The following is a 23,202-nucleotide window of genomic DNA, read 5'->3' on the forward strand; positions in this document are numbered from 1 at the left end:
AGCGCTGAGAAAAGAAACAGTTACCATTTGTCATTGTCGTAGTTTATTTCATCTGCGGTATGTTTGGACAATAATTTACTTCTGAATTATGTCACTGAGGAACTTAAACAGAGAGTAAATTTTAAAAAAAATACACAGTGACAAGTTAAAATAAATAAGTGTATCAGACCAGCTTCCGGGACGCTCGGACCCTAGAACATGCATGTAGTCCACTTAGTGGATGCACTGCAGCAGACTACAAACCGCTTTCTTGCCTACCTGGTCAGTACAAATATTGTAAAAGTATTAATAAAAATAATGCTATTTTCTCCAATAAACACAACAACACTGGTTTCATTCAACTGATGTTTAATGACGCTGGCCGTTCCATCAAATGAAGTCATAGATTTTCCATTGTCAAGTTTTTTTTGTGTGCGTTTCCCCTCATGGAAAAAAAGCCCCTGTTCTTACATTTTCACAGGAAAATAAAGGAAATAAGTATTTTCCATAAAGCACCAACCATGGCATGAATAAGAAAACCAAAAAGCTACTTAAAATGAGATGCTCAGAAGATGCTAAAATAAAATTAAAGATTTATAAGATTAAGGAAAATAAGACCTTTTTTTTTGCCTTTAGTCAACTGCAGATTGAGGTGCAACTGTTTCCAGTGTTTAAGATCACATATACATCTCCAGAATCTCATCGCACATTGTTCAGTTGAGCCATTAAGTAGCGTCAACACAAATATTTATAAAGAAGCCAGTGTGGACAGTAAACATGGCAAAATCTCTTTAAAAAGAACAAAAACATTTGCAAACCTCTTTCCCCACTGTTTTCAAGTATTCAGAAAGGAACTCAGAGCTGAAGATATTGCTTGATAAACTGTTCAAAGGACATCTCTGCAACAAGTCACCAATTTGATGGGTCTCAAATGAAAAATCAATTAAAAACAACTGATGAATAATAATTTAATAAAGATTTTTAAACTATATTCTGCTACATTTCCTGCTGTTCTTTCCCAACTCAGCTTATGCTTGCAATCGCTGAACTTTAATGACATAATAAACCGCAACACAAATGTATATTTCATTTAAAATTTGAACAAAGAGTCAACTCTCTTCTCCATGTTTGTGGAAATATAAAAGCTAAAACCAAAGAGAATTTCCACTTAAATTTGATATGTAAAATCACGTAAAAGTGAGAACTGTGAGCAAAGATGCCCTGAGTAGAGACGCCCCTTGTTTGTGTTTTGTATAACATGATGGTATTTCAAGTTTAGGATTTCTTGGGACAGTGCGAAGACGAGTCTGTGTTTAAAACTTCAATCATGGTCCTCGTTAACTGAAACGTCTCTGAAACCGACGGAAGGTTCTGGTACCAACTCGGCAAACTAATAACAGAGAAAGAAAGACAAATGTGTTACCAGTATGAATATGAGCATTTAATAGAAGTTGTAGCTTCATGTCTTACCTCTTTAAATTCATCCAACTCTTGACGGTCTTACTGAAGCGATCAGGATTGGCTGTAGTCATGGCCTCGAAGTCAAACAGCTGGGTGATAAACCAGAAAAAGTTATGCTTTACAACAGATACTTATATAGTAAGTGGAAGTGCAGTAACATTACTGTATGTCTTTACCTTTCCAGACGGGATTCGGCCCAGCACCTCTTTCCCACTGGCCATCAGAGATCCCATGACGACAGAATACGCCACAACACTGGAGGAACAACAGCGATTTTAAACAAGGTATAACAAACAAATTAAATATAGTTCTAAATATATTCTGCCGTCACTGAAATCTTGTTCAAGTCAGCATGAAATGGAAATGTACAATATATCCATTTTCTAGAAGCATCTTAAATTATCTTAATGTGAATTATTCATCCATTTTTTATTTGACCTTGAATGACCAAAATGTAATTTCTGATGAAACGACAGACTTGTCTATGGTGACGTATGCCAAACTTCTACAATCATTTAGTCCACTTAAAGGGGCTATATGTAGATTTCAGAAACCCTTGTTATTAGCGACACCGGTGGCCGTTATATGAACTGCAGCCTGTAACTTATTGCTCGTGCTCGCACTCGTGCACACATAACACTGTGTTAAAATTACACAGTATGATAGTTTGATTATAAAATATATTTGAGACTATAGACTATATAGATCTGGCTCTGTGAGACTATAGTTTGAATTAATCCCTTTTCTTTGCATGACACATTGACATTACAGTACAAAATGGCTCTTTCGGCGTTATCCTGAACATTGTATAAGCATTAATTTCATGTGTCATTGAACATAAGATAAGCTAAACGTCACATCCTTTTGATTTTCCCGGCAAAAACGGGAAGGTCTTGTTTTTGTTACAAGCTGTTCACACATTGGCAATGACAAAAGAGATCAATATATGAAACTTCTTACATATAGCCCCTTTTAATCCAGCTCTGTTCTTACAATCAACTGCAAGCTCACATTTAGATCTGCTTCCATTGATTCAATTAACAAACAATGAACAGAACAGAAGTCCTCGCCCTTCTTTTCGATAATTCGTTACAATACGGTATAAATGATGTGATGCAAATTCACTTACATCACTAGTTTAATGTGGCTTAATCTGTGTTTTGCATTTGATGGAGAAACTTGTCCAATCTTAGTAGGAGTAAAAACATACGCAATTAATGATCAATTTATTAAAGTAAATATAATAAAAATCTATCTACAAAGTAAAACCGACAAATTTACAGTAAACACTTTTCAAAATATATTTAAATACATTTTTAAATGGTGTTTTTAAACATGTATTTGGCAATTGCTTTTCTTATTCCTTTTGAATCCAGTAAAAAAAGTATAATAGTCAATGTCAACAGCCGATGACATGGATTCAACGAACAACCATGCTAAATTAATAAAAGCAATTATCTTTTTTTTTTAAATGCCATTTAAAACTTGTATTGATTATGTATTATTAATTAATGCAACCTAGATCCCAAGGACCAAACTATTTATTTCATGGTTTGATATCATTTTCGTAACTTGCTATTTACCTATATTTATCTTCAAACTCCAAGGAACAACTTTTAAACTAATTTTAAATAATAAACTTTGTTTCTGCCTTGACAAAACCCTGAAAGTATTTAAACTGCTTTAAACTTTCGTGCCTTGTCACGGCAGAATCAAAGATTGTCATTATTTTTACCTAAACATTAATTAAATATGTTGATGTTCTTTTTAAATGAATAAACTGCCAACTGATTTCTACAGTTTTTTAATTCCACTCGTAGACTAAAATTGAAATGCCTAATTCTCATGCATAAATATTCTCTAAACAGGGAAATTAAAGTGTTTTCTTACCTGGAGCCTCTGGACAGTGGCATGAGGTTACAGAAGTAATACACCAGAGAAATAATTAAATTACACACGGCATCTGCGTCCTAGAGAGAGAAAGAAAGGCAATAAATACTACTATAATAACAGTAAACGTTACGGTTGCATAAGTGTTTATATTCTGAATGTGTTCTCTTTTGAAGTGTGTTCTATTAAGTACAAGAAATAAATGCTACACACCATCTGACTATGACTAGTAAGTCAAATCTCAAAATCACAGCCATTGTTGTTGTACAATTTCTAAAAACTCGTAACCTAGAGTGCAAATGGAAACAAACTATAATCAGTAGAAAGAAAGTATCTCCATCTATAAAAAGGCTCTAAAAGCTGCCAGGGCCGAGCATATTCACAAGCTCAAAGAAAATATCAAAACAATCCAAGGTTTTTATTTAATACAGTGGCTAGATTAACAAATAAACAGACATCACCTGAACTGAATATTCCAACAGTTTAGTAGTAATGGCTAATTTCTCTACTGAGAAAATCAAAAGCATCAGAAATACCATTGTAAATGTACAATCTTTGACAGCGTCTTATTATTCAGCCTCAATTAATCACCCCTCATGAACAATTGTAGTGCTTTACAGTTGTAAATAGTATAGGACAGGAACAGATAAATAAACTTATCTTTGCATCTAAACCAACAACATGTTTATTAGATCCACTGATCTAATACTGAAAGAAACCACAACTAAATCCAAATGAATGGGCAAATTACAGACCCATTTTAAATCTTCCATTTATGTCTAAAATACTAGAAAATGTCATGACCGCTCAATTGTGCTCCTTCTGGCAAAAAATATAATCTATGAAAAATGTAAATCTGGATTCAGGCCCCATTAAAGCACAGAAACTGCACTCGTTAAAACTACACATGACTCCTAGCTTCTGAACAAGGCTGCATCTCAAAACTAGTTTTATTTGATATTAGTGCGGCATGACACTATAGATCATAACAAACTCTTAATTCGACTACAAAATTAAACTGGTATTCAGGGACAGGCATTAAGGTGGTTTAGATCGTGCCTATCTTACCTTTACCATTTTGTTTATATTAAACAGGGAATTATCTAAGTTAACAGTAAATTATGGAGTGCCGCAAGGATCTGTGTTAGGCCCTCTGCTATTTTCAATATAAATGCTCACTTGGTAATAACATAAGAAGACATGGAATGATTTTCCACTGATATGCTGATTATAATTACTCAGTTATATATTTCATTATGACCAGATGAAATCTCAAATGATCCAAGTTGACACAAGTATGTTAGGATAAAATATTGGATGACCAGTAATTTTCTTCTATTAAATTTGGACAAGACTGAGGTATTAATGGACCAAAAACCTGTACACAGAATATCTTAGAAAACAATTTGCATCTAGAAGGATGTACTGTAACTTCATCCTCTACAGTAAAATATCTGGGTTTTATATTTGACAGCATCTTGTCATTTCATGTTACAAAAACAGCCTTCTTCCACCTCAGAAACATTGCTAAGCTCCGGAACATGCTATCTGTTTCTGCAGAAAAGCTAGTTCATGCATTCATAAACTATAGACTAGATTATTGTAAACACAGTTAGTCCAAAATGCAGCTGCTCAAGTTCTTACCAGGTCAAGAAAATATGATCATATAACACCAATTATATCATCTCTACGCTGGTTTCCTATCAAGTTCACTATCGATTACAACTGGATAATTCACAGTCACCTCTAATAACAGATTACTCTAAATTGTAGTGTAGAAATATGCACTTTTCTGTAAAGCTGCTTTGAAACGATATTTATTGTAAAAAAAAAAAAAAAAAAAAAAAATTCACTATACAAAAAAATGTGAATTTAAAAGTAAGAGAGAGAAAGTCTTGTCTTATAGTAAGTGGGAAAGAATGCATTGCATCACTTTGCTGAATTGCTTAATTCAGTTGCTCAGTTATCATAGTTTAATTTGCATTTTAATGCACTTTTGTATTTAAAAAAAAAACTCTTAACTTTTGGCAGTCTGTTTAATAATGAATCAAGATGATCTAAATTGCATGTATATGCTCTTATGATCCAGACAGAGAGAAATGGGTGTGATAGTGTAAGTGGGTCTATTAGTGTGTGTGTGTGTGTGTGTGGGCGGGCGAGAGACACAAGGCACACAGGTCACAGGACTCCCATGATTCTCTGTGTAGCAGGTCAGACAGGTGTAATTCCTCTGAGTGAGACTGCGCTTACGTGACACTGATTTCATTTGCTTTAATAGTCGTGACTAATGAACACACGCCAGCAGTCACACGACAGGTTTAGCAGGAGACAGAGGACCTTGTGAAATCGATGTTCAGCGGTGAGAAGAACAGACTGGCAGACACACAAACAGATGTTCTTACCCCTAGTTCAGTGGAGAGCATCAGGGTTTTTCCTTTGGCAGTGAGATCTTTATAAAGCGCTTCAATTTCTGACTGATACTGCTGCGTCCTCTCATCTGTGGTCTGAGTCTCTACTGAAAATAGCATGTTTCCCACTCTAACACACACAAACAAAATCATAAGCATAGACACAATAAGGCCTGAAACAAGCATGTAAAAACACTTCTTCCAGCCTTTACAAATTGTTGCGTTATGAACCATGTGAGAACTAGAATGATAAAACAGACTATTTTATTACTGAAGTTGATTATCTATATAGTTATTATTCTTTAATCTACATACGCTAAAGTTACCATCTGAAAAAAATAAATCAGCCTAAGCTGTTTGGCTGGTCTTCTAGCCTGGCCATAGCTGGTTTAGCTGGCTGGATTTAGAGGGGTTTTGTACACTTCTTTAGATGTCTGAGAGACCATCTTAAATCATCTAGATCCATCTTAGTCCAGCTAAGACCAGCCAACCAGCTCTGGTTATAGCTGTTTCTTCAGCAGGGTGTGAAGATAAACTTTGATGTTGGCTTGATAAACCCTTGTCTAAAAGTTTAACATGATTTTAAAAAGCATTCAGAATGTTTTTAACATATTGCTAGCCTGTTTCTAGCACATTGCTAGCATGATTTAACATGCTGTTAACATGTTTTACATGTTGCTAGCATGTGTGTTAGCACATTGCTAGCATGATTTAACATTTCTAACTCGTTTTAACACGTTGTTAGCATGTTTTACCACGTCATATTGATAAACTGTTCAAAGGACATCTCTGCAACAAGTGTTACCATATGATTTAGCATGTTGCTAGCATGTTTATAACATAATATAACATATAATTAATAATAATAATTATAATTCATAATAATATAATAATAATTATAATAATATAAATATAATAATTGATAACATAATTTAGTATGTTTTCCTAGGCTTTCATATACTTGTGATAAAATAAGCTTAAAAACTCTATTTGAGATATGTGAAAGTTTTTACCCCCTCTAAGGAAGTCTTTGGGAATTTAGTTGTGTTTGTAAGTAGGATCAGTTAGAAAAGATACGGCACACAAAATCAGAAGAGCCTGAAGGTCTGTGTAGAGATTGGGGATCATAACTCTAGTCTAGGCCACTTTAATTGTAGACATTTAGTCATTTTTGGTCTCAATTTGCTGCCTTAGCCAAAATACACTAAAGAACAAGAACTTTGAAGGCATAATATTTTAGAATAGTTCTCACCGATCTCCGGTGATGGTGATGGTGAAACCGTCGTACTCTTTCCCAGGATCCTTCATACTGGGCACTTTCGAATTGACTGTGAAGCCGTCTCTGGTTTTACTGTTGAACTGCTTCAGATATGCAAACACACACAGAAACATATTAGAGGAACTATCTTCTTGCGGTTCATGAAAGCTTGCATAGATCTATAAATAAATGTTGCTATTCTAAAACACAAACAAGTGTGAAATGCCAGTCGTAATTATGAACATGCAATCATTCCCCATGTGTTTATCAACTGTTCATATCATTACTCACACATTTGGCCTAATCCTAGAACAAACATACTCATAATTGTCATGTGTTAAGGCTGTTACACGTCTTATTTTATATTATCATATGACAAATATGAATGGTGAAAGGAAAGGAAAATCAACTAAAAATGTTCCTTTATAATGGCAATATAAGAAAAAGGTTTTTATATACCCCTGAAAAAATAAACATTTCTCAGACATTCATTACTGGTAATCTATTAGGGTGAGAAAGATGATTGTCTTGAGACCTTGTCTAACCAGCAAGATTGTATTCATTTAGCACACAAAGTATCCATTTAATGATTAAGATGATTATTAGGTACAGATAAGCAGCATATTTATAATGTTACTACCTTCATGATGGGCAGCAGATCCTCAACTTTATTTACATTTTCCAGAGCCTGCTTTACTTCCTGAAGCCCCCGCGGGTTAAACGCCCTGATGGAGAGGACACATTTATCAACATTAATATGGTGCATGAATAAAGGGACAAAGAATAAAAGATAAATGAATAATTTCACAAGGTTAATCAATTATTTACCTGTTTGACTGGCGTGTGAGTGAGTGAATGAATGAATGAATATGTTTAAACAAACAAGGAGTGCAAGTAAATGAAGGATGTGAATAAACTAAGCGTATAACTGAATAAGTGAAGTGTGTGACGAAATGAGCAGAGTATGTAAATGACTGAGTGATTTACACTAGCAATGTTTGGAAACAGTACGTTTTTTTTAATGTTTTTGAATGCATTATGCTCATCAGGACAGTATTTATTTAATCAAAAATAATTACATTCATTACTATTTAAAACAACTTTTCTATTTGAACACATGTTAAAATGTAATTTATTCCTGTGATCAAAGCTGAATTTTCAGCATCATTACTCCAGTCTTCAGTGTCACATGATCCTTCACAAATCATTCTGGTATGATGATTTGATGGTCAAGAAAACTTTCTAATTATTATCATTGTTGAAAAGACATTAACTGCTTAATTTTGTGGAAATCATGATACATTAGATTTTTTGATGATCATATATTTGAAATAAATCTTTTGTAACATTATTAATGTCTTTACCGTACATTTTTTATCAATTTCATGTGTCCTTGCTGAATAAAATAATTTAGAAATTATAATAATAATAATAATAATAATAATAAACAGTAGTGTATGTAAATGAATGTTTGAATGAATGAATAAATTAATGAATATGCAAGTTGTGTGAATGAATGAATGAATTAATATTTTAAAAACTTTTGTCAAAAAACAAAACCCAAACATAACTCACCCATGATAAACCAGTATTCTGTCCTTTACGAAGATGAGAATACTATTAAAATACTCCAGATATCTGATATTTATGATCTGCCCTCTGTGAAACAACAGAAAAAAGAATTAAAACGCTATAAAACAATCAGAGCAATCGTTTTAGGTCTATGGGAGCCCATTTCTGACACATAAGAAAAAAAATCATTCTCTGGAAATCAGAATTATGACATACTAAATATAAATTATGACTTAAAATTCTAAATTATGACTTAACTTGATTTGACGAGTCGAAATTATGACAGAAAGCCAGAATTATGACAAAAATGATCAAACCCATGATCTCTGAACATAATACAAATGCTTGTGCTCTTTAAAATTGGGTGAATTCTGATTGGCTGCCAATGTTTTTATCGTCCTGAAAGTGATTCCAAAGATATTGTTCCTTTGTGTCGTTATCGTTATACTTGTGGCATGAAGAATTACAACAATTATTAAAACTCTGCCTTGGTGTGAACGGCCCTTAAAAGCCAAACAAAGTTGTTAAGCAATTAGGACTGGCAGCTTTGCAGAGGAAGTGACACGTTGAGGGCAGATACAACACCTGATGAGGTTAATGTGGTTGTTAAATCCTCTGCTAAGACTCCTGGCTGGCATCTGATCCAACCACAGAACAGGCTGGTCTGGATCTGCAATCCTGCTCACACACACACACACACACACACACACACACACACACACACAAGATCAATCATCAAGCCTAACTCTTGGTAACACCCTCACCAGAGCAGTGAGAAGAGCTCAGGCACGTTGGCTGGAATCTGACCTTCTCCATTTCACTGCGATGTCAAACATGTCTCTCCACTGCAGCTGTCTGGTCTTTCCGTTGACTCGAACCTTCGAGTTACTCCAGGTGCGCTGCATGGCCTGCATCACCTCTATGGTGGCCAAGCCCATCGCTACACCAAACACATCCAAAATACTATTCAGAATTACAATGACCTGAATCCATCTCTTCTATGACAGGCATGTTTTTCATTTCTGAACTCATTTTGATATTTTTTGGAGGCATAAAGTCACAAAGGTGATATAACTGTCTTGATATTATAATAGAGAAATTAAATTAATTTAATGTATTATTTTATTATTAATGCATTATTATTTGAAGAAAAATAAATAAAAATGCTTCACTGCTTATTTTTTATTATTTAAAAACATCTCTCTGCCAAAATCATGTAAGTGTGATCAACAAAAATGTGTAGTCCAACCAGTACACAGAAAACAACACACAAAACAGGAAATGACAGTGTTAAAGTCAATAAATGTTTTTAAATAAGATAATTTGACCAGTTTATGACAAGTGCAGATTAGTTCAGGTTATAAAAAAAATAATAATAATGTGGTTTGGACTAAGATTTAATGAGTAACTAACTAAATAACTAACTAAAAGAAAAAAAGAAAAATCCTGAAAATAAAAATAACGATTTTGCATTCAAGGTGCAACATTTTTTTTATTTTATTTTTTTATGATTGCACCACATGGTAATTGATATTTCTTATTATTTAGTCATTTAAACTTTTCTTGAAAATGTCTTTATAAGTTTATTATTTAGTGATGTTGAAGAGCGCTGACCTCTGTGTATTCTGAGGTTTGGCAGGAACCCTAATGTGTCGTACTGCATCAGTGCGCCGAGGTGATCGGCTGTACAGATGAGCTTCTGAACTTCAGCAGAGTAACTGTCGAAGTTCTGAGGTAGAACATCTCTACAAGACAAAGAGAGACAACAAGGGAATAAGAGAAAGTTACAATGTGCAACAATATACTGATATCCAGGTAATCATGCATATAATTAGATTCAAATGTGCCTGATTCCCCCAAAAAACTCACTTAATATGAGGCTGAAGTCCAGGCTGTTCTTCATAGTCCTCAATGAGGAAGGGAAGATTTTTGGCCCAGTGGTTCTTAAAGTTTCCAGGCAAATCCTGATCAACATTATACTCCGCAACAGGTACATCCAGATGAGAGTGTAAATAACGGGAGTATTCTATCACATGACAGAGAAACGAGGCATATTTCAACTCCAAAATTATATTGAATCTGGACAAATTTTTTACCAAATTTAAATTCTGTCATCAATTACTCACCCTCATGTCATTCCAAACCCGTAAGACTTTCGCTCCTCTTTAGAACACAAATGAATAGATGAAAGATTTCTGTCCTTCCATTGACAGCTACGCAAATTTTGCCTTTAACGCTTCGAAAAGTTCCAAATGAATTAATTGAGCGGATTAGTTCTGAAGAGACACAACCGCTTTATATGATGAACAGATTGAATTTAGGCTTTTATTCACATATAAACATTTGACACCGACATCAGTTGTGGTAAAGCTAAAGCATGTTCACTTGACGTGTGAGAACCAATGAGGTTCATTCTCGTGTTACATACAGTAGCACATTTGAGCTTCAGCAAGAACCAGTGAGGTTCATTCATGTGTTACGCAGCATTTTTGAGCTTCAAGAACCAATGAGGTTCATTCTCGTGTTACGCAGCACGTTTGAGCTTCAGCAAGAACTTAATTTCTCCCAAAATACAGGAAAGTAAGTGACTGGAGAACTGGGAGAAGAATAGAGTAAGCTATATAGTTACTTATACAATGTGTATCTGATTTGAATAAAACACGTTGTCAAATTATAATTGAAAATATTATTATTGCCGTTTCCATAGACGTGTGTATTTAACAAACTTTAAATTAATTTTTTTGCTAGTACTAATGTGTATTTAAAGCTGCAGTCCGTAACTTTTGCCGCTCTTAATAAACAGAGCTGTATGCATCCTGCAAGCTACTTCTCTCTGTTTATGTCTGAGTAGTGATTCAGAATAAGACAAAAACACTGTTTGGAAAATTAATTAATGATTTACTCTCTTATATAAATTTTGCACAACACAAAACAATTATAATTACGGACTGCAGCTTTAAATGTCTGAAACCTAAAATAAACATGTGGTTGAAAACACTGAATAGTTGTGATATTTGACAAGCGCTGAGCGCGTCCGTCTCTGGCTCAGCGCTAGCCAAAACATGAAAGCACGTTTGAATTTAGCAGTTGATCACGTGATGTGATTGTATGGAAAGGGTTAAAAATATCTTCATTTGTGTTCTGAAGATGAATAAAAGTCTTACGGGTCTGGAACGACATGAGTTTTTCATTTTTGGGTGAACTATCCCTTTAAATATTTACTCCCCTACTACATGACTCAACAATAAAGACTGACAGGAGTCCGTGTGATTTCCAGATCGTTTCAGGTCAGATCATTAACGTTCAAGGATGATAAACATGAACTTTTCTGAGATGAAAAGACTGTATGAAAAATTGTGGTTGCAAACTCTGCAGATTTATGTCACCAAGGTAACATTATCTTGCATTAAAGGGATAGTTCACTTTGAAATTTATTTTTGGTATGTTTTAGCTTACCTCAAGGACATCCAAGATGTAGGTGTCTCTTTTTCCGCAGTAGTTTCAATTTTTATATTTTTAGGTCAAACCGTTCTTGTCTGTCAGTCATATAATGCAGGTCTATGGTCACGGTCTCAAAACACATGCACAGAGTCCAAATTAAAACAATTCCCCGTCGTCCAAATTAAACAATTCCCCATCGTAAGTACACATTGATGGCCTAAGACACGAAACGAGCGGTTTGTGTGAGAAAACGAACAGTATTTATATTGTTTTTACCACTTATACGCAGCCATGTCGAAGTGCTCTGATCTGACGTGTGCGCAGACTGGTGCATAGACATATACACACTAGATGTCGCCTTGTCTACGGCAGTTCATTGAACGAATGTCTTTAAGGCGACATCTAGTGTATATATCTATGCACCAGTCTGCGTACACGTCAGATCAGATCACTTCGACATGGCTGCGTATAAGTGGTAAAAACGATATAAATACTGTTCGTTTTCTCACACAAATCGCTCGTTTCGTGTCTTAGGCCATCAATGTGTACTTACGATGGGGAATTGTTTAATTTGGACGACGTGGAATTGTTTTAATTTGGACTCTGTGCATGTGTTTTGAGACCGTGACCATAGACCTGCATTATGACTGACAGACAAGAACGGTTTGACCTAAAAATATAAAAATTGAAACTACTGCGGAAAAAAAGACACCTACATCTTGGATGCCCTTGAGGTAAGCTAAAACATACCAAAAATTAATTTCAAAGTGAACTATCCCTTTAACACAGATACTGAAGCTCCTGAGAACTGTTAAGCACTGTGTAGTGTTTATTAATGATACAGTACTGTGCAAAAGTCTTAGGCATGTTAATTTAGTTTGTGGATTTAGTTTGTCTCAGTTTTTTCTGTTTCTTCATGTAATCACAGACGGACTCGATGATGGTGAGATCAGATCATACCGGCTGTTGTCAGACTCCTTGTGCATACACAAATCTCACTGGATTATTACAATTAATGGCAAAAAGAATGTTTGGAAATGTAAACTGATATTTCCTACTGACACACTACAGCAAAAGATATAAATAACTGACTTAAAACCATTTTAACATGCCTAAGACTTTTGCACAGTACTGTATGTTAATGAAAGTTATTAAAGAGCTCTAATTTCTCACCTCTGAGATATTTGACTTTGAGATACTCAGAACTGGCTTTCTGTCCCAAGAGAGGATCGTTGAGCATGACTTTAGTCTGAGCTTTAATGCCCTCGTAGAACTGACCCATGGCCACATGACTGAGACCCTTCATGTACTGACACACCTCATTATAGGGCTCCAGTTGCAGACATCTCTGAAAGACAACATGATAAAGACACTTCTGAAACTAACAAACAACCACAAGACTCGTGACGACACACATCCACCCGTGAACGGTCAACATCTCACCAGAATAATTGAAAGACATGTTTGTTTTGTGATTCAAAACAAGAAATTAATAAAACAATACAAGAAATACAAGAATGAGAAATACTGTGTTGAAATAAACAACCACGTATAAGTGACATTATGACAGTGAACATTTTTTAAATCAATGTTATGGATGTTGCAATGAGGGACTTTGGAATTGCACAACTCTACACAGGTCATCCTGACTAAAGATAGTCTAGCTGATCTTCAATAAATAGACGCAAGTGACGCAAGTGAATGTCCATTTAAATAAACAACGAGAGTCTGTAAAAGGACTGACAGCTCACCCGAAAATTCTGTCATAATTTACTAACCCTCAAGTCATTCCAAAGTTCATCTTCAGAACAAAATTAAAGATATTTTTAACTTTCTGCGAGAAACAAAACGAACTGGTTCTTATGCGTCAAACAAACAACATTTGAGCTTCAATTTAACATTTGATGAGCTCCATGTATGTGTGTTGATCAATGTTTGTGTGTGAATGAAAGCCTAAATTAAATCTGCTTATAAAATGGCCATGTCTCTTGGATTACAACCCCTTGATTCATATGGATTACCTTTAAAATCTCTTTAAGAACTTTTTGAATTGCGCAAGTTTTAGTGGAATGGACTTTCAATGGAGGGAAAACTCTCTCTCAGATATAATAAAAAATATCTTCATTTGTGTTTTAAAGATGAATGATAGCCTTGTGTGTGAGTAAATGGCACATGAGAGTGAGTTAAGGATTCATTTTTGGCAGAACTATCCCTTTAAACTGTACAGACAGCATCTATGACGTGTTATCTTTTACCACAGAAGATCATTTTGACTCGTCCCTTAGATTATAACAACTAAGACATGTTTGAGCTTTGAGTTTTGATTTTAAATGTAAGCCTGTAAGATTATATGAAATTATATTCTTCTGTATATTAATTCTACTGTAACATTTCCAACTAAAAGTAAATATTTACTGGGAAATAATGTACAGCAGGACTTTCATCCATCATGGGATATGTGGCCATGGTTACATCAGCAGTGAAGAAAAGTGTGTTTCAGAGGCATACAAATTCTACCAAATTAAATAGTCTACTTCAAATCAATTTATAGTTCATGTTGTTTTTAAAGACTAATATTGCCGATGCCAAATTACACCATGGTCTGTCTGAATACTCAACTCTGATTGGCTGGAAGGTGTGCAATAAAACGGTTTAATGCACAGATAGTTCCAGTCAGTTTAATCACCGTTCTGTATTAATGCACTGCTTTCATTGAAGCGTGCACACAGAGATAGATCACGCTTCGCACACACAGAAGATTCATGAGCACAGAAACTTATCAATGCTGCTATTAATAAAATCTCAGCAACGAGTGGGTAAAATCGCTGTTTTTGAAGTAATTAAACTCACAGCTTCATTGTTAGTAGAGAGAGAATTTAACCCTTCCGTCAAAATTCTGTCAAATATTGTGCTGCAAACATCAATAACAGCATTTATTTGTCAATGCTGGCAAAGGACCATAGTATAACCGGGATAATCCACGGCTAGCTGTGCATTAAACTATTTAAATCCATAGCGTCGGGCAGTTCTTTAAGTCCCCCTGACGTCACAAACTACCTTGTAACCAATCAGGTCAACCTGTGATCGTCAACGAGTGGATCTCTGAGTTGGTGTGAGTGAGTGGAGGCGGGGCTAATTTGCATATTCATAGAGCCGCATATACTAAATGAGGCAAGAGTGTAGAGTTACATTTAAGCTATTTTAAGGCATAAATAATTTAATTTAAGGCATAATTAGTTAAAAAAAATTCAATTAAAAAAACTTTTAAAAATGTCATTTTGGTGATCAAAGATGAGTTTTAAAGCTGCCGTCGGCAATTTTTTTTTGATCATATTCAGTGTAATCGACACTATAATCCGACAGAACAACATAAATAAGGTGGTTTTAGAAAAAAACCCGAGCTTCTAACTCCACCTGGAGCGTGTTATTTGTTTTGCAAAAATCCAGCGCTCCCGCTTCATCAGGTCCAATCAGCTCAGGGGGGGGTGATATCTGACTGTCAATCACAGGTCGTGCACACGCCACAGATCCCCCCTCACTCGCGCACGTTAATATCACATGCACACGCCACGCCTGAAGTTCGCCTGGAGATTGCATGAAGCGTGATGGCGGAGAGAAAATCTACTAACAAGCTTCCAATTCCTCGGTTATTGCTATCTATGGATAGATTAGCCAGGGCAGCCTACCTCCGAGTCCATGGTGTTGATAGATGCTGAAGAGAGGACGCGTTCACAGAAAATCAGGTACACACGCACAGTGACGCACTGACGAGCACGACCTCGATGGGAGGGTGCTCGCTGGTAGTGGGGAGGGGCATGAGAGTTGTAAACATTCAAAATTTTGGCTAATCGACCCAATCTGCCAGACTTGCCGACGGCAGCTTTAAGGAATAAAATGATTGACTAAAGGGGGTTTAATGCACAGCTAGCCGTGGGTTATCCCTTACATACAGCACATTTGGGACACACACGATTGATTTACCTTAAAGTTGCCGATGGCCTCTTGCAGGCTGCCGTGGTGGTACAGCATCATTCCTCTGAGCTGGAGCGACTGGATGTGGTTCTGATCCAGTAACAGAGCTTTCTGGAAGCTCTCCATAGCATTCTCAAAATCACCCAATTCCCTAAACAAACACACGTAATTGGCTCCAGCTGAACATTTGCAAAGTCTGACTGTTAAAATCATCATGTGTCAGTAGAACCACACCTGTAAGCCTGGCCCAAGCTTTTGTATGCATCTATGAAGTCCGGCTTCAATTTGAGAGCTTCTTTAAACACCTCTATAGCCTCCTGCATGCAGAAAACTACATTTTAGTAGTAGCATAGACTGTAAATGTCATCAATTACTGTAAATGTAGTCAACTGCACAGTAATAAAATGGCAAATCTCAGATCTCACATCTAAGTTTTATGATTCAGGGCATTGTGTAGTGCAATTTATTTTTTTGGGATATAAGGGTTTTTTACTTTAAGGAGGCCCCTGTGGAAGAAGGTCAGCCCTTTATAGAGCATAGCGATAGGCTGGTTCTTCTTCAGCTCTAGAGACTGCTGGAAATCATCCATGGCTCCCATATAATCCTGAAAAACAATGAGAGAAAGGAAGACACCTGTAAATCTTATTCATCAATGAGCTATTAAAATTATACTACCATTAAAAACTTTGGGGTCAGTAAGACTTTTTTAAAGGAATTATTTTTATTTAGCAACAACTACTTTTATTCAGCAAGGATGCATTAACCTAATCAAAAGTGACTTTAAAGACTCTTAAAATGTTACAAAATCAATTGTTCTTCAAATAAATGCTGTTCTCTTGAACTTTCTATTCTTTAAAGAATCTTGAAAAATGTTACGTGCAAAAAAGGTCCATTGTCTATTGTCAGTAGTGTGGCGTATTCATTTCTGTGATGTCACAAAATCACATAAGTTAAGAAGTCATTTTAGCAGGTTGATTTAATAAAAATAAAAAAATATATTTTTGAATTGGAGAGAAAGTTCTAAAAGTTTCATGTTTTCATAGTACAGTGAACTTTTATCTCAAAAGATACATTTGATTCCTTATTATAACACCCCTATATATAAAAAAAAAAAAAAAGTATCTCTTTTCATATCGCACTGTATTCATGCATCAATCATAATTACTGTGCACTATATCTTGTGCAAAATATGTGCAAAAATATCTTCATGTGCTGAAGCTGACAAACAAGTGATGTTCCTGGACTCCGTACCCACGCCACATAGATACAGCGCTATCCATGGGATTGACACTATATGAAGTGATCTATATGTTACAATAAGCCTTAGATCCATTAAAGCCCAAACCAAAGAGCATCATGACAGATGTGTACCTCTGATATGAAGAGCAGTGTTCCTCTGTGCCTGTAGAGTCGGGCTGAAGGCTGCAGCTGTATGGCTTTAGTCAGGTCTGACAGAGCTTCACTGATGCGGCCCAGAGGAGACAGGATCTGAAATCACATGCTTCATCATTAACCCTCTGATGGTTTACGGGGTCTTTTTGACCCCAAATGACTTTTGCTCAAATTAAAAAAAATGTTCCCTTTGTCCAAATGGTATGAAACCTTCTACGGCTCTTCACACTTTCTAGATCTACAAAAAAAAATTTAAATTGGAATGATATCTGTTTTTATGTTAGCGTGACAAAAATTGTGACACTCGTGGTCTTCGGGGTCTCTGGAGACCCCGCAATCAAAATATACAAAATTCATCATCAAAATCAGAAACAACGCAGAACACATCGACAGAAATGGCACAAATAAAGTGGCACACTTCCACCAATGCAAAAAACATCCACAATGCTAAATTATTTTGCTCACAACACGTGCACACACACACACACACACACACACACACACACACATATAGAGGAATACATTTTTGAGACTATAAAAACTGTTCTCTTATCATTTGTCAAATAAAATCATCCAAAATGCAGTACCACCACAAAAATAAATTGGTGACACTGACACATTGAAAATGTGCACACTCACACACACACGCACACACACACACATGCACACACACACACAGGAACATTTGTAGGGCTATAATTTGTCAAAATTAGGGGGGGGGGTACAAAAAATGCTAAACTTTGACAAAAATATTTTATTTTTGTTATAATTGTGATTTTATAATATTTAGATATGAATCCAACTGAATCCAACTTGTGAAAAGATATCTTTCAGGTAGTCAAATAGCAAATAGCATATAGTGGAGCTCTATGGCCATCTAGTGGTTAAAGTGATATTTTTTTTATTTTAAAACTGCATTTTCCAAAAAATGGGCATAAATGTTACATTAAACCATTTAAAATGATCCATGTTATCCCCATGAATGAAAGTTAGAAATCTGGGTCTTTTATAAAGTGAATTTTACATCAAATGCTGGTTTTTTGTAAAAAGCTTATTTAAATAAATATTTATTTATTTATTTATAGAAATTTAAAAGATATCATAAATTCTCCAAAAACTGCACAAATGTTGAGTAAAAACATTAACAAACAGAATAAAATTACATTTGTAAAAAAAAAAAACTATTATCTTGTTACAAAATTAAATGTTATTGTCTGGGGTCTCTGGAGACCCCAAAAAACACGAGTGTAGACATAAATATAGACCATCAGAGGGTTAACACTAAAACCATGGTCGTTTTCTTTCTGAATAAAACGTTTTTATTATGAAGAATGTCGATCCCTGGTTCCTTACCTCGGCCCTCTGCTCGTACACTTCTGGTCTGTTGGGCTCCAGTGCGATCACTCTGCTCAACTCATACAGAGCCAAGTCTGCGTTCTTTATGTCCTTTAGAGAGAGTGAGAGATACCTTAAAATGTTAGTTCACTTTAAAAGGAAAGTTAATTTACTCACCTTTGGTTTTGTTCTATTGCCGTATGCCAGTCTTTCTTTTTCGGACCACAAAAGGAGAAATGAAAAAGAAAACTCCCGCTCGTCCATATAATGGCAGCGCACATCGAGTAATGGATTTTCATGAAATAATACATTCATTTCAGTTTGTTTTTCACCAAACCCTATCGCATACGACCAGAACACTCAGAATTTAAACGTGCCGCATGGCATCTTTTTTTAGAAGCTTGATGCTGGTCGTTATTCACTGCCATGATGTGAAGGCAGTGACAAGGGGAGATTTTTTTTTTTTACTTTTTCGTTTGTGGTACGAAAAAGAAAGAAGGGCATCCAGCAATAGAACAACACCAGGGTGAGTAAAGTAGGCTGAACTATTCTTTTAATTTATATGTACAGCCATCAATAGGAGCATGGATATATTTAGTATTTTTTGATAAGGCAACATGCATACACAACTGGTTTGGGATAATTTTTTTTAAATGTTTTTGAAAGAAATCTCTTATGTTCACCAAGGCAGCATTCATTTGATCAAAAACAGTTAAAAAAAACATGAGTCACATGATTATTCAGAAATGATTATTCAGAAATCATTCTAATATGATGATTTGCTGCTTAATTATTGTAAATAATTATTGGTGCATACATTAGTAATAATAGTTATTATCAATGTTGAAAACAGTTCTCACTGCTTAATGTTTTTGTGGAAATCATTATTTTGTTTTTCATGATTCTTTGACATATTTTGACATACAAATACAATGTTTAATGAACAGCATTTATCTCAAATAGAAATCTTTCATAATTGTGTTGTTGTTGTTAAGTCTTACCCCAAACATTTGAATGATAGTGCATTATGGTTTCCAAAAAATAAATAAATAAGTAGCAGTAGCACAATTGTTTTGAACATTGAAAATAAGAAATGTTTATTGTTCAACAGATGATTTCTGAAGGATCATGTGACACTGAAGACTGGAGTAAAGATGCTGAAAATTCAGCTTTGATCACAGGAATAAATTACATTTTAAAGTATATTACAATACAAACCAGATATTCTAAATAGCAATAATATTTCACAATATTACTGATTTTACTGTATTTTTGATCAAATACATGCAGCCTTAAGAGAATAAGAGACTTCTTTCAGAAACATTAAAATACCAAACCTTTGACCTATAGTTTAAAACAACTGACTTGCCTGCAGACTCTTTTTGCCGTATGCTATTCCCCTTCCATAGATGGCACTGACCAGTTCAGGATCTCCCTGAGGTTACAGAGGACAGTCCTTTTGTAAAACATACTTACAATATGTCCATTATCACTGCACACAATATTCGCCTTGTTAACTACTAACACTCAACCCTAGTTAGAGGCCTGGTTTCACAGCCAGGATTAGGCCTTAGTTCAATTAGGACATTTAAGCAGCTTTTATGACAGGCTTTAGAAAACAAAACAATGGTCTATATTTATGTCAGTGCAAGTTTCTTTCAGTTAAAACAGCTCAACATGCATTTTAATCTGGGACTAGACTTAAGCCTCGTCTGTGAAACCAGGGGAGAATGTTTCTGTTGGTATACTCGCATTCAACTGTATGCATTAATGATACAGTGATATTTCAACATTAATTGTCCTTTACAACTTTCACTTCTAGAGTATGAATTCAGGATATTCAACAAGAAAAACTATACGTACAACTTAAAAAAGAATAAAAAAAAAACTGACCTGCAGCAGTAAGGAGAAGTGTTTAATAGCTTCATCATAGAGGCCATTTCCAATGAGAACATAACCTATAGCTGAAATTAAAACAAAAGAGCATTAGAGGTTCACATCACGTAAAAAAAAAAAACATATGCAAATGACACAGTGTCCAAAATCAAAACAATATTTGACACACACCAAGTTCTTCATTGGTATTTTGGTTTTCCACAGCGAAAGGAAACCGACGCTGTTCGACAAACAACTTTGCCTGATTCTGTGGTGACAGAAAGAGAGAAAGAAAGAAAAACACGTCAGGAAGTCTGTCAACCTCTTGCAATCAATCCAAACCCACCAGTGGTTAAAAACAATACAGAGATCCACAATCTATAGTTACAGACTCAGAGGATGTGTTTGAGCCGAAGAGGAAGTGTTTTGGTTTTGGCTCGACACTCTTCATTCACGCGTCTACGTTTTTAAAGAGCAGATGGTAAAAGAATAGTTCACCTTAAAATTAGTTCTGTCATCATTTACTCACCTTCACATAGTTTCAAACACATATGACTTTCTTTTTTCCATAAAGAGACAAAAGGAAACATTTTATTAATATACCAGTGGCTCTTTTTCACACATTTACATTGAATGGGGACTGGAACTTGCAAAAATTTAAATAAAATAAAAAAAGAACCATAAAAGCACATTTTATAGTGTTTTTTTGTTGTTGTTGTCATTTTAGAGCTTAATACATATTTTATATATATACAAATCTGTGTTTGTGCTGCTGCTGATCCAGAGAAAGCAGTTAGGCTATCTAGGTATGAGATGGTATTTTCAACCACACAGTATCGTAATTTCTGTGTTACAAATATTCATATTATCATAGAAGAACTGGGATGAAAGTGTATAGTTCAGATATAAACACTGATGTCCACTGAAGCGATCACAGTGACTGTTTAAAAAATTGTGTTTGTCATTGAATCATTCACTCAAGAGATTTGTTCAAAAAACGCAGATTCATCCAGCAATGAAACAATAAAGTATTTATGGGTGATTCATTGAATCATTCATTCAAACCATTTTTTTTTTAATAATTCATTCAGATTCATTAACTATTTTAAATAGACTCCAGCAATTAACATTTGTCAGAACCTCTAATAAACTACATGTTATTTAGTTTAGTTGTCTGTTCAGAATCATGGGAGAATCGTGATTTTTGAAACTAAAAAATCCTAAATTCCTGTATAAATCCTTAATTTATCCAAAACCGTGCAGCGGTTCTGCAGCTAAAGTTTGAAACGACACAAGTAAATAAATAAATACATACAGAATTTTCGTTTTGGACCGAAGTTACTGAACTAATACTTTAACACGGTGCAATATAAAGCAAATACAACTCACAAGGATTTTCTCTGCATTGAGTGAAAAGATGGACTCGCAGGGCGGGTTGCTCCCCTCTTCACAGTCTGGATCCTCCAACTGCAGAATAGATGACTCTGAGGGACCAAAACATAAAAAAAAAAAAGGTTACTGGATATGTCTCAAATGATGCACTATATACTATGCACTTATACTATGCACAAATCACAACTTTTCAGTGTGAACATAGGCTACTACGTGCACTATTCATACTACAAATTAGCATAGAATAGTGCAGGAAGTAACTTATGCATTCTTAAACAATCCACCAATAAACGTATTTTAGGCGTATTATGATTTCAGACACAAAAATAACATAGGCTAATGTCTTATTCTATAAGGATCAGGCCTACTGTTAGTCTAGGCAAACTGAAATGAGTACATTAGGTTCTTTCATGATGGCTTACTTAGGATTCCTTTGGATCAAAACAAAACCTGAAACAATCCCAAGGCAACAATAGTTTGACAATAGCAGTTACTTCCTACAGTTATTGTTACTACTGAAAATAGTGGACTTGTGCTATTTGTGTCCCAATTTTAACCATGGTACTAAATGATTAACATATTCAAAGACCACAGGATTTACATATTCCTACATGTCAGTTACATGTTAGAATACCATGATATTACCATGGTATAATTTCCAAATCACCACGGTAATGCCAGGCTGCATCTGCTGAAACTAACGTAAGCGATCATGAACTCATTGACACCCAATTAAAGTTTTCCTGCAGCATGTTTATATAGCATTAAGAAGGATATGCATGAGGCACAAGAGTTTGAGATGCATTATTTGAGTTTCTACAGGCATTTATAGAGTTATTGCTGAGTTTCTGCATGTATGATGTGAGTTTCTACATGTATGATGTGAGTTTCTACATGTATGATGTGAGTTTCTACATGTATGATGTGAGTTTCTGCATGTATGATCCCGTTAGGCTCGTGTCACTGTAAGCGGAAGAGAGTGAATCACATTGAGATATGCATCAGAAAGATCAGGACGTGGCAGAAGCTCACCGCAGTCCGCCGCATACTCCTCCCACTCGGCTGGAGAGCTACAGCCGTGCTTGTGAAGATCGCTGTTGAAGAAAGTCAAGGTGGAGAAATACTCGCTGGATAAAATAGCTCCGCATAAGTACAGCAGCGACAGAGCCGCCAACACAACACCCCCGCCAGCAGGTGCCATGTTGCGAGTAATAATGTTATGAGCAG

At 35.3% G+C, this 23,202-nt stretch overlaps 1 protein-coding gene and 2 long non-coding RNA genes across 4 annotated transcripts; 1 reads left to right on the forward strand and 2 right to left on the reverse strand.

Annotated features, from left to right (window-relative positions):
* Nucleotides 1-331: 331 nt before the first annotated feature.
* ttc13 (tetratricopeptide repeat domain 13) lies at nucleotides 332-23,186 on the reverse strand. Of its 2 annotated transcripts, none has more exons than XM_082148466.1 (23): nucleotides 23,008-23,186; nucleotides 21,973-22,067; nucleotides 20,776-20,851; nucleotides 20,602-20,672; nucleotides 20,078-20,143; nucleotides 18,727-18,819; nucleotides 17,353-17,469; nucleotides 16,475-16,585; nucleotides 16,216-16,298; nucleotides 15,991-16,132; nucleotides 13,183-13,357; nucleotides 10,438-10,594; nucleotides 10,183-10,313; nucleotides 9,376-9,508; nucleotides 9,154-9,246; nucleotides 8,572-8,655; nucleotides 7,637-7,721; nucleotides 6,991-7,097; nucleotides 5,733-5,868; nucleotides 3,331-3,410; nucleotides 1,617-1,695; nucleotides 1,450-1,529; nucleotides 332-1,369 (listed from the first exon to the last, which is right to left on the reverse strand). In XM_082148466.1, the coding sequence occupies exons 1-23, from the start codon at nucleotides 23,174-23,176 to the stop codon at nucleotides 1,255-1,257; spliced, it is 2,478 nt and encodes an 825-aa protein (XP_082004592.1). In that variant the 5' UTR covers nucleotides 23,177-23,186; the 3' UTR covers nucleotides 332-1,254. The 2 variants fall into 2 exon arrangements, with proteins under 2 accessions (XP_082004592.1, XP_082004591.1); XM_082148465.1 differs by having other exon boundaries at nucleotides 6,991-7,100.
* LOC309482938 lies at nucleotides 10,612-13,096 on the forward strand. Its single transcript, XR_014200447.1, has 2 exons — nucleotides 10,612-11,985; nucleotides 12,799-13,096. It is a non-coding gene; the product is annotated as an uncharacterized lncRNA (long non-coding RNA).
* On the reverse strand, nucleotides 13,610-15,305 carry LOC309482949. The gene is made up of 2 exons (XR_014200458.1): nucleotides 14,786-15,305; nucleotides 13,610-14,750 (listed from the first exon to the last, which is right to left on the reverse strand). It is a non-coding gene; the product is annotated as an uncharacterized lncRNA (long non-coding RNA).
* Nucleotides 23,187-23,202: the final 16 nt, after the last annotated feature.

This window comes from Leuciscus leuciscus, assembly GCF_965113295.1.
Source record: "Leuciscus leuciscus genome assembly, chromosome: 19".
In the NCBI taxonomy this organism is placed as follows: Eukaryota; Metazoa; Chordata; class Actinopteri; order Cypriniformes; family Leuciscidae; genus Leuciscus; species Leuciscus leuciscus.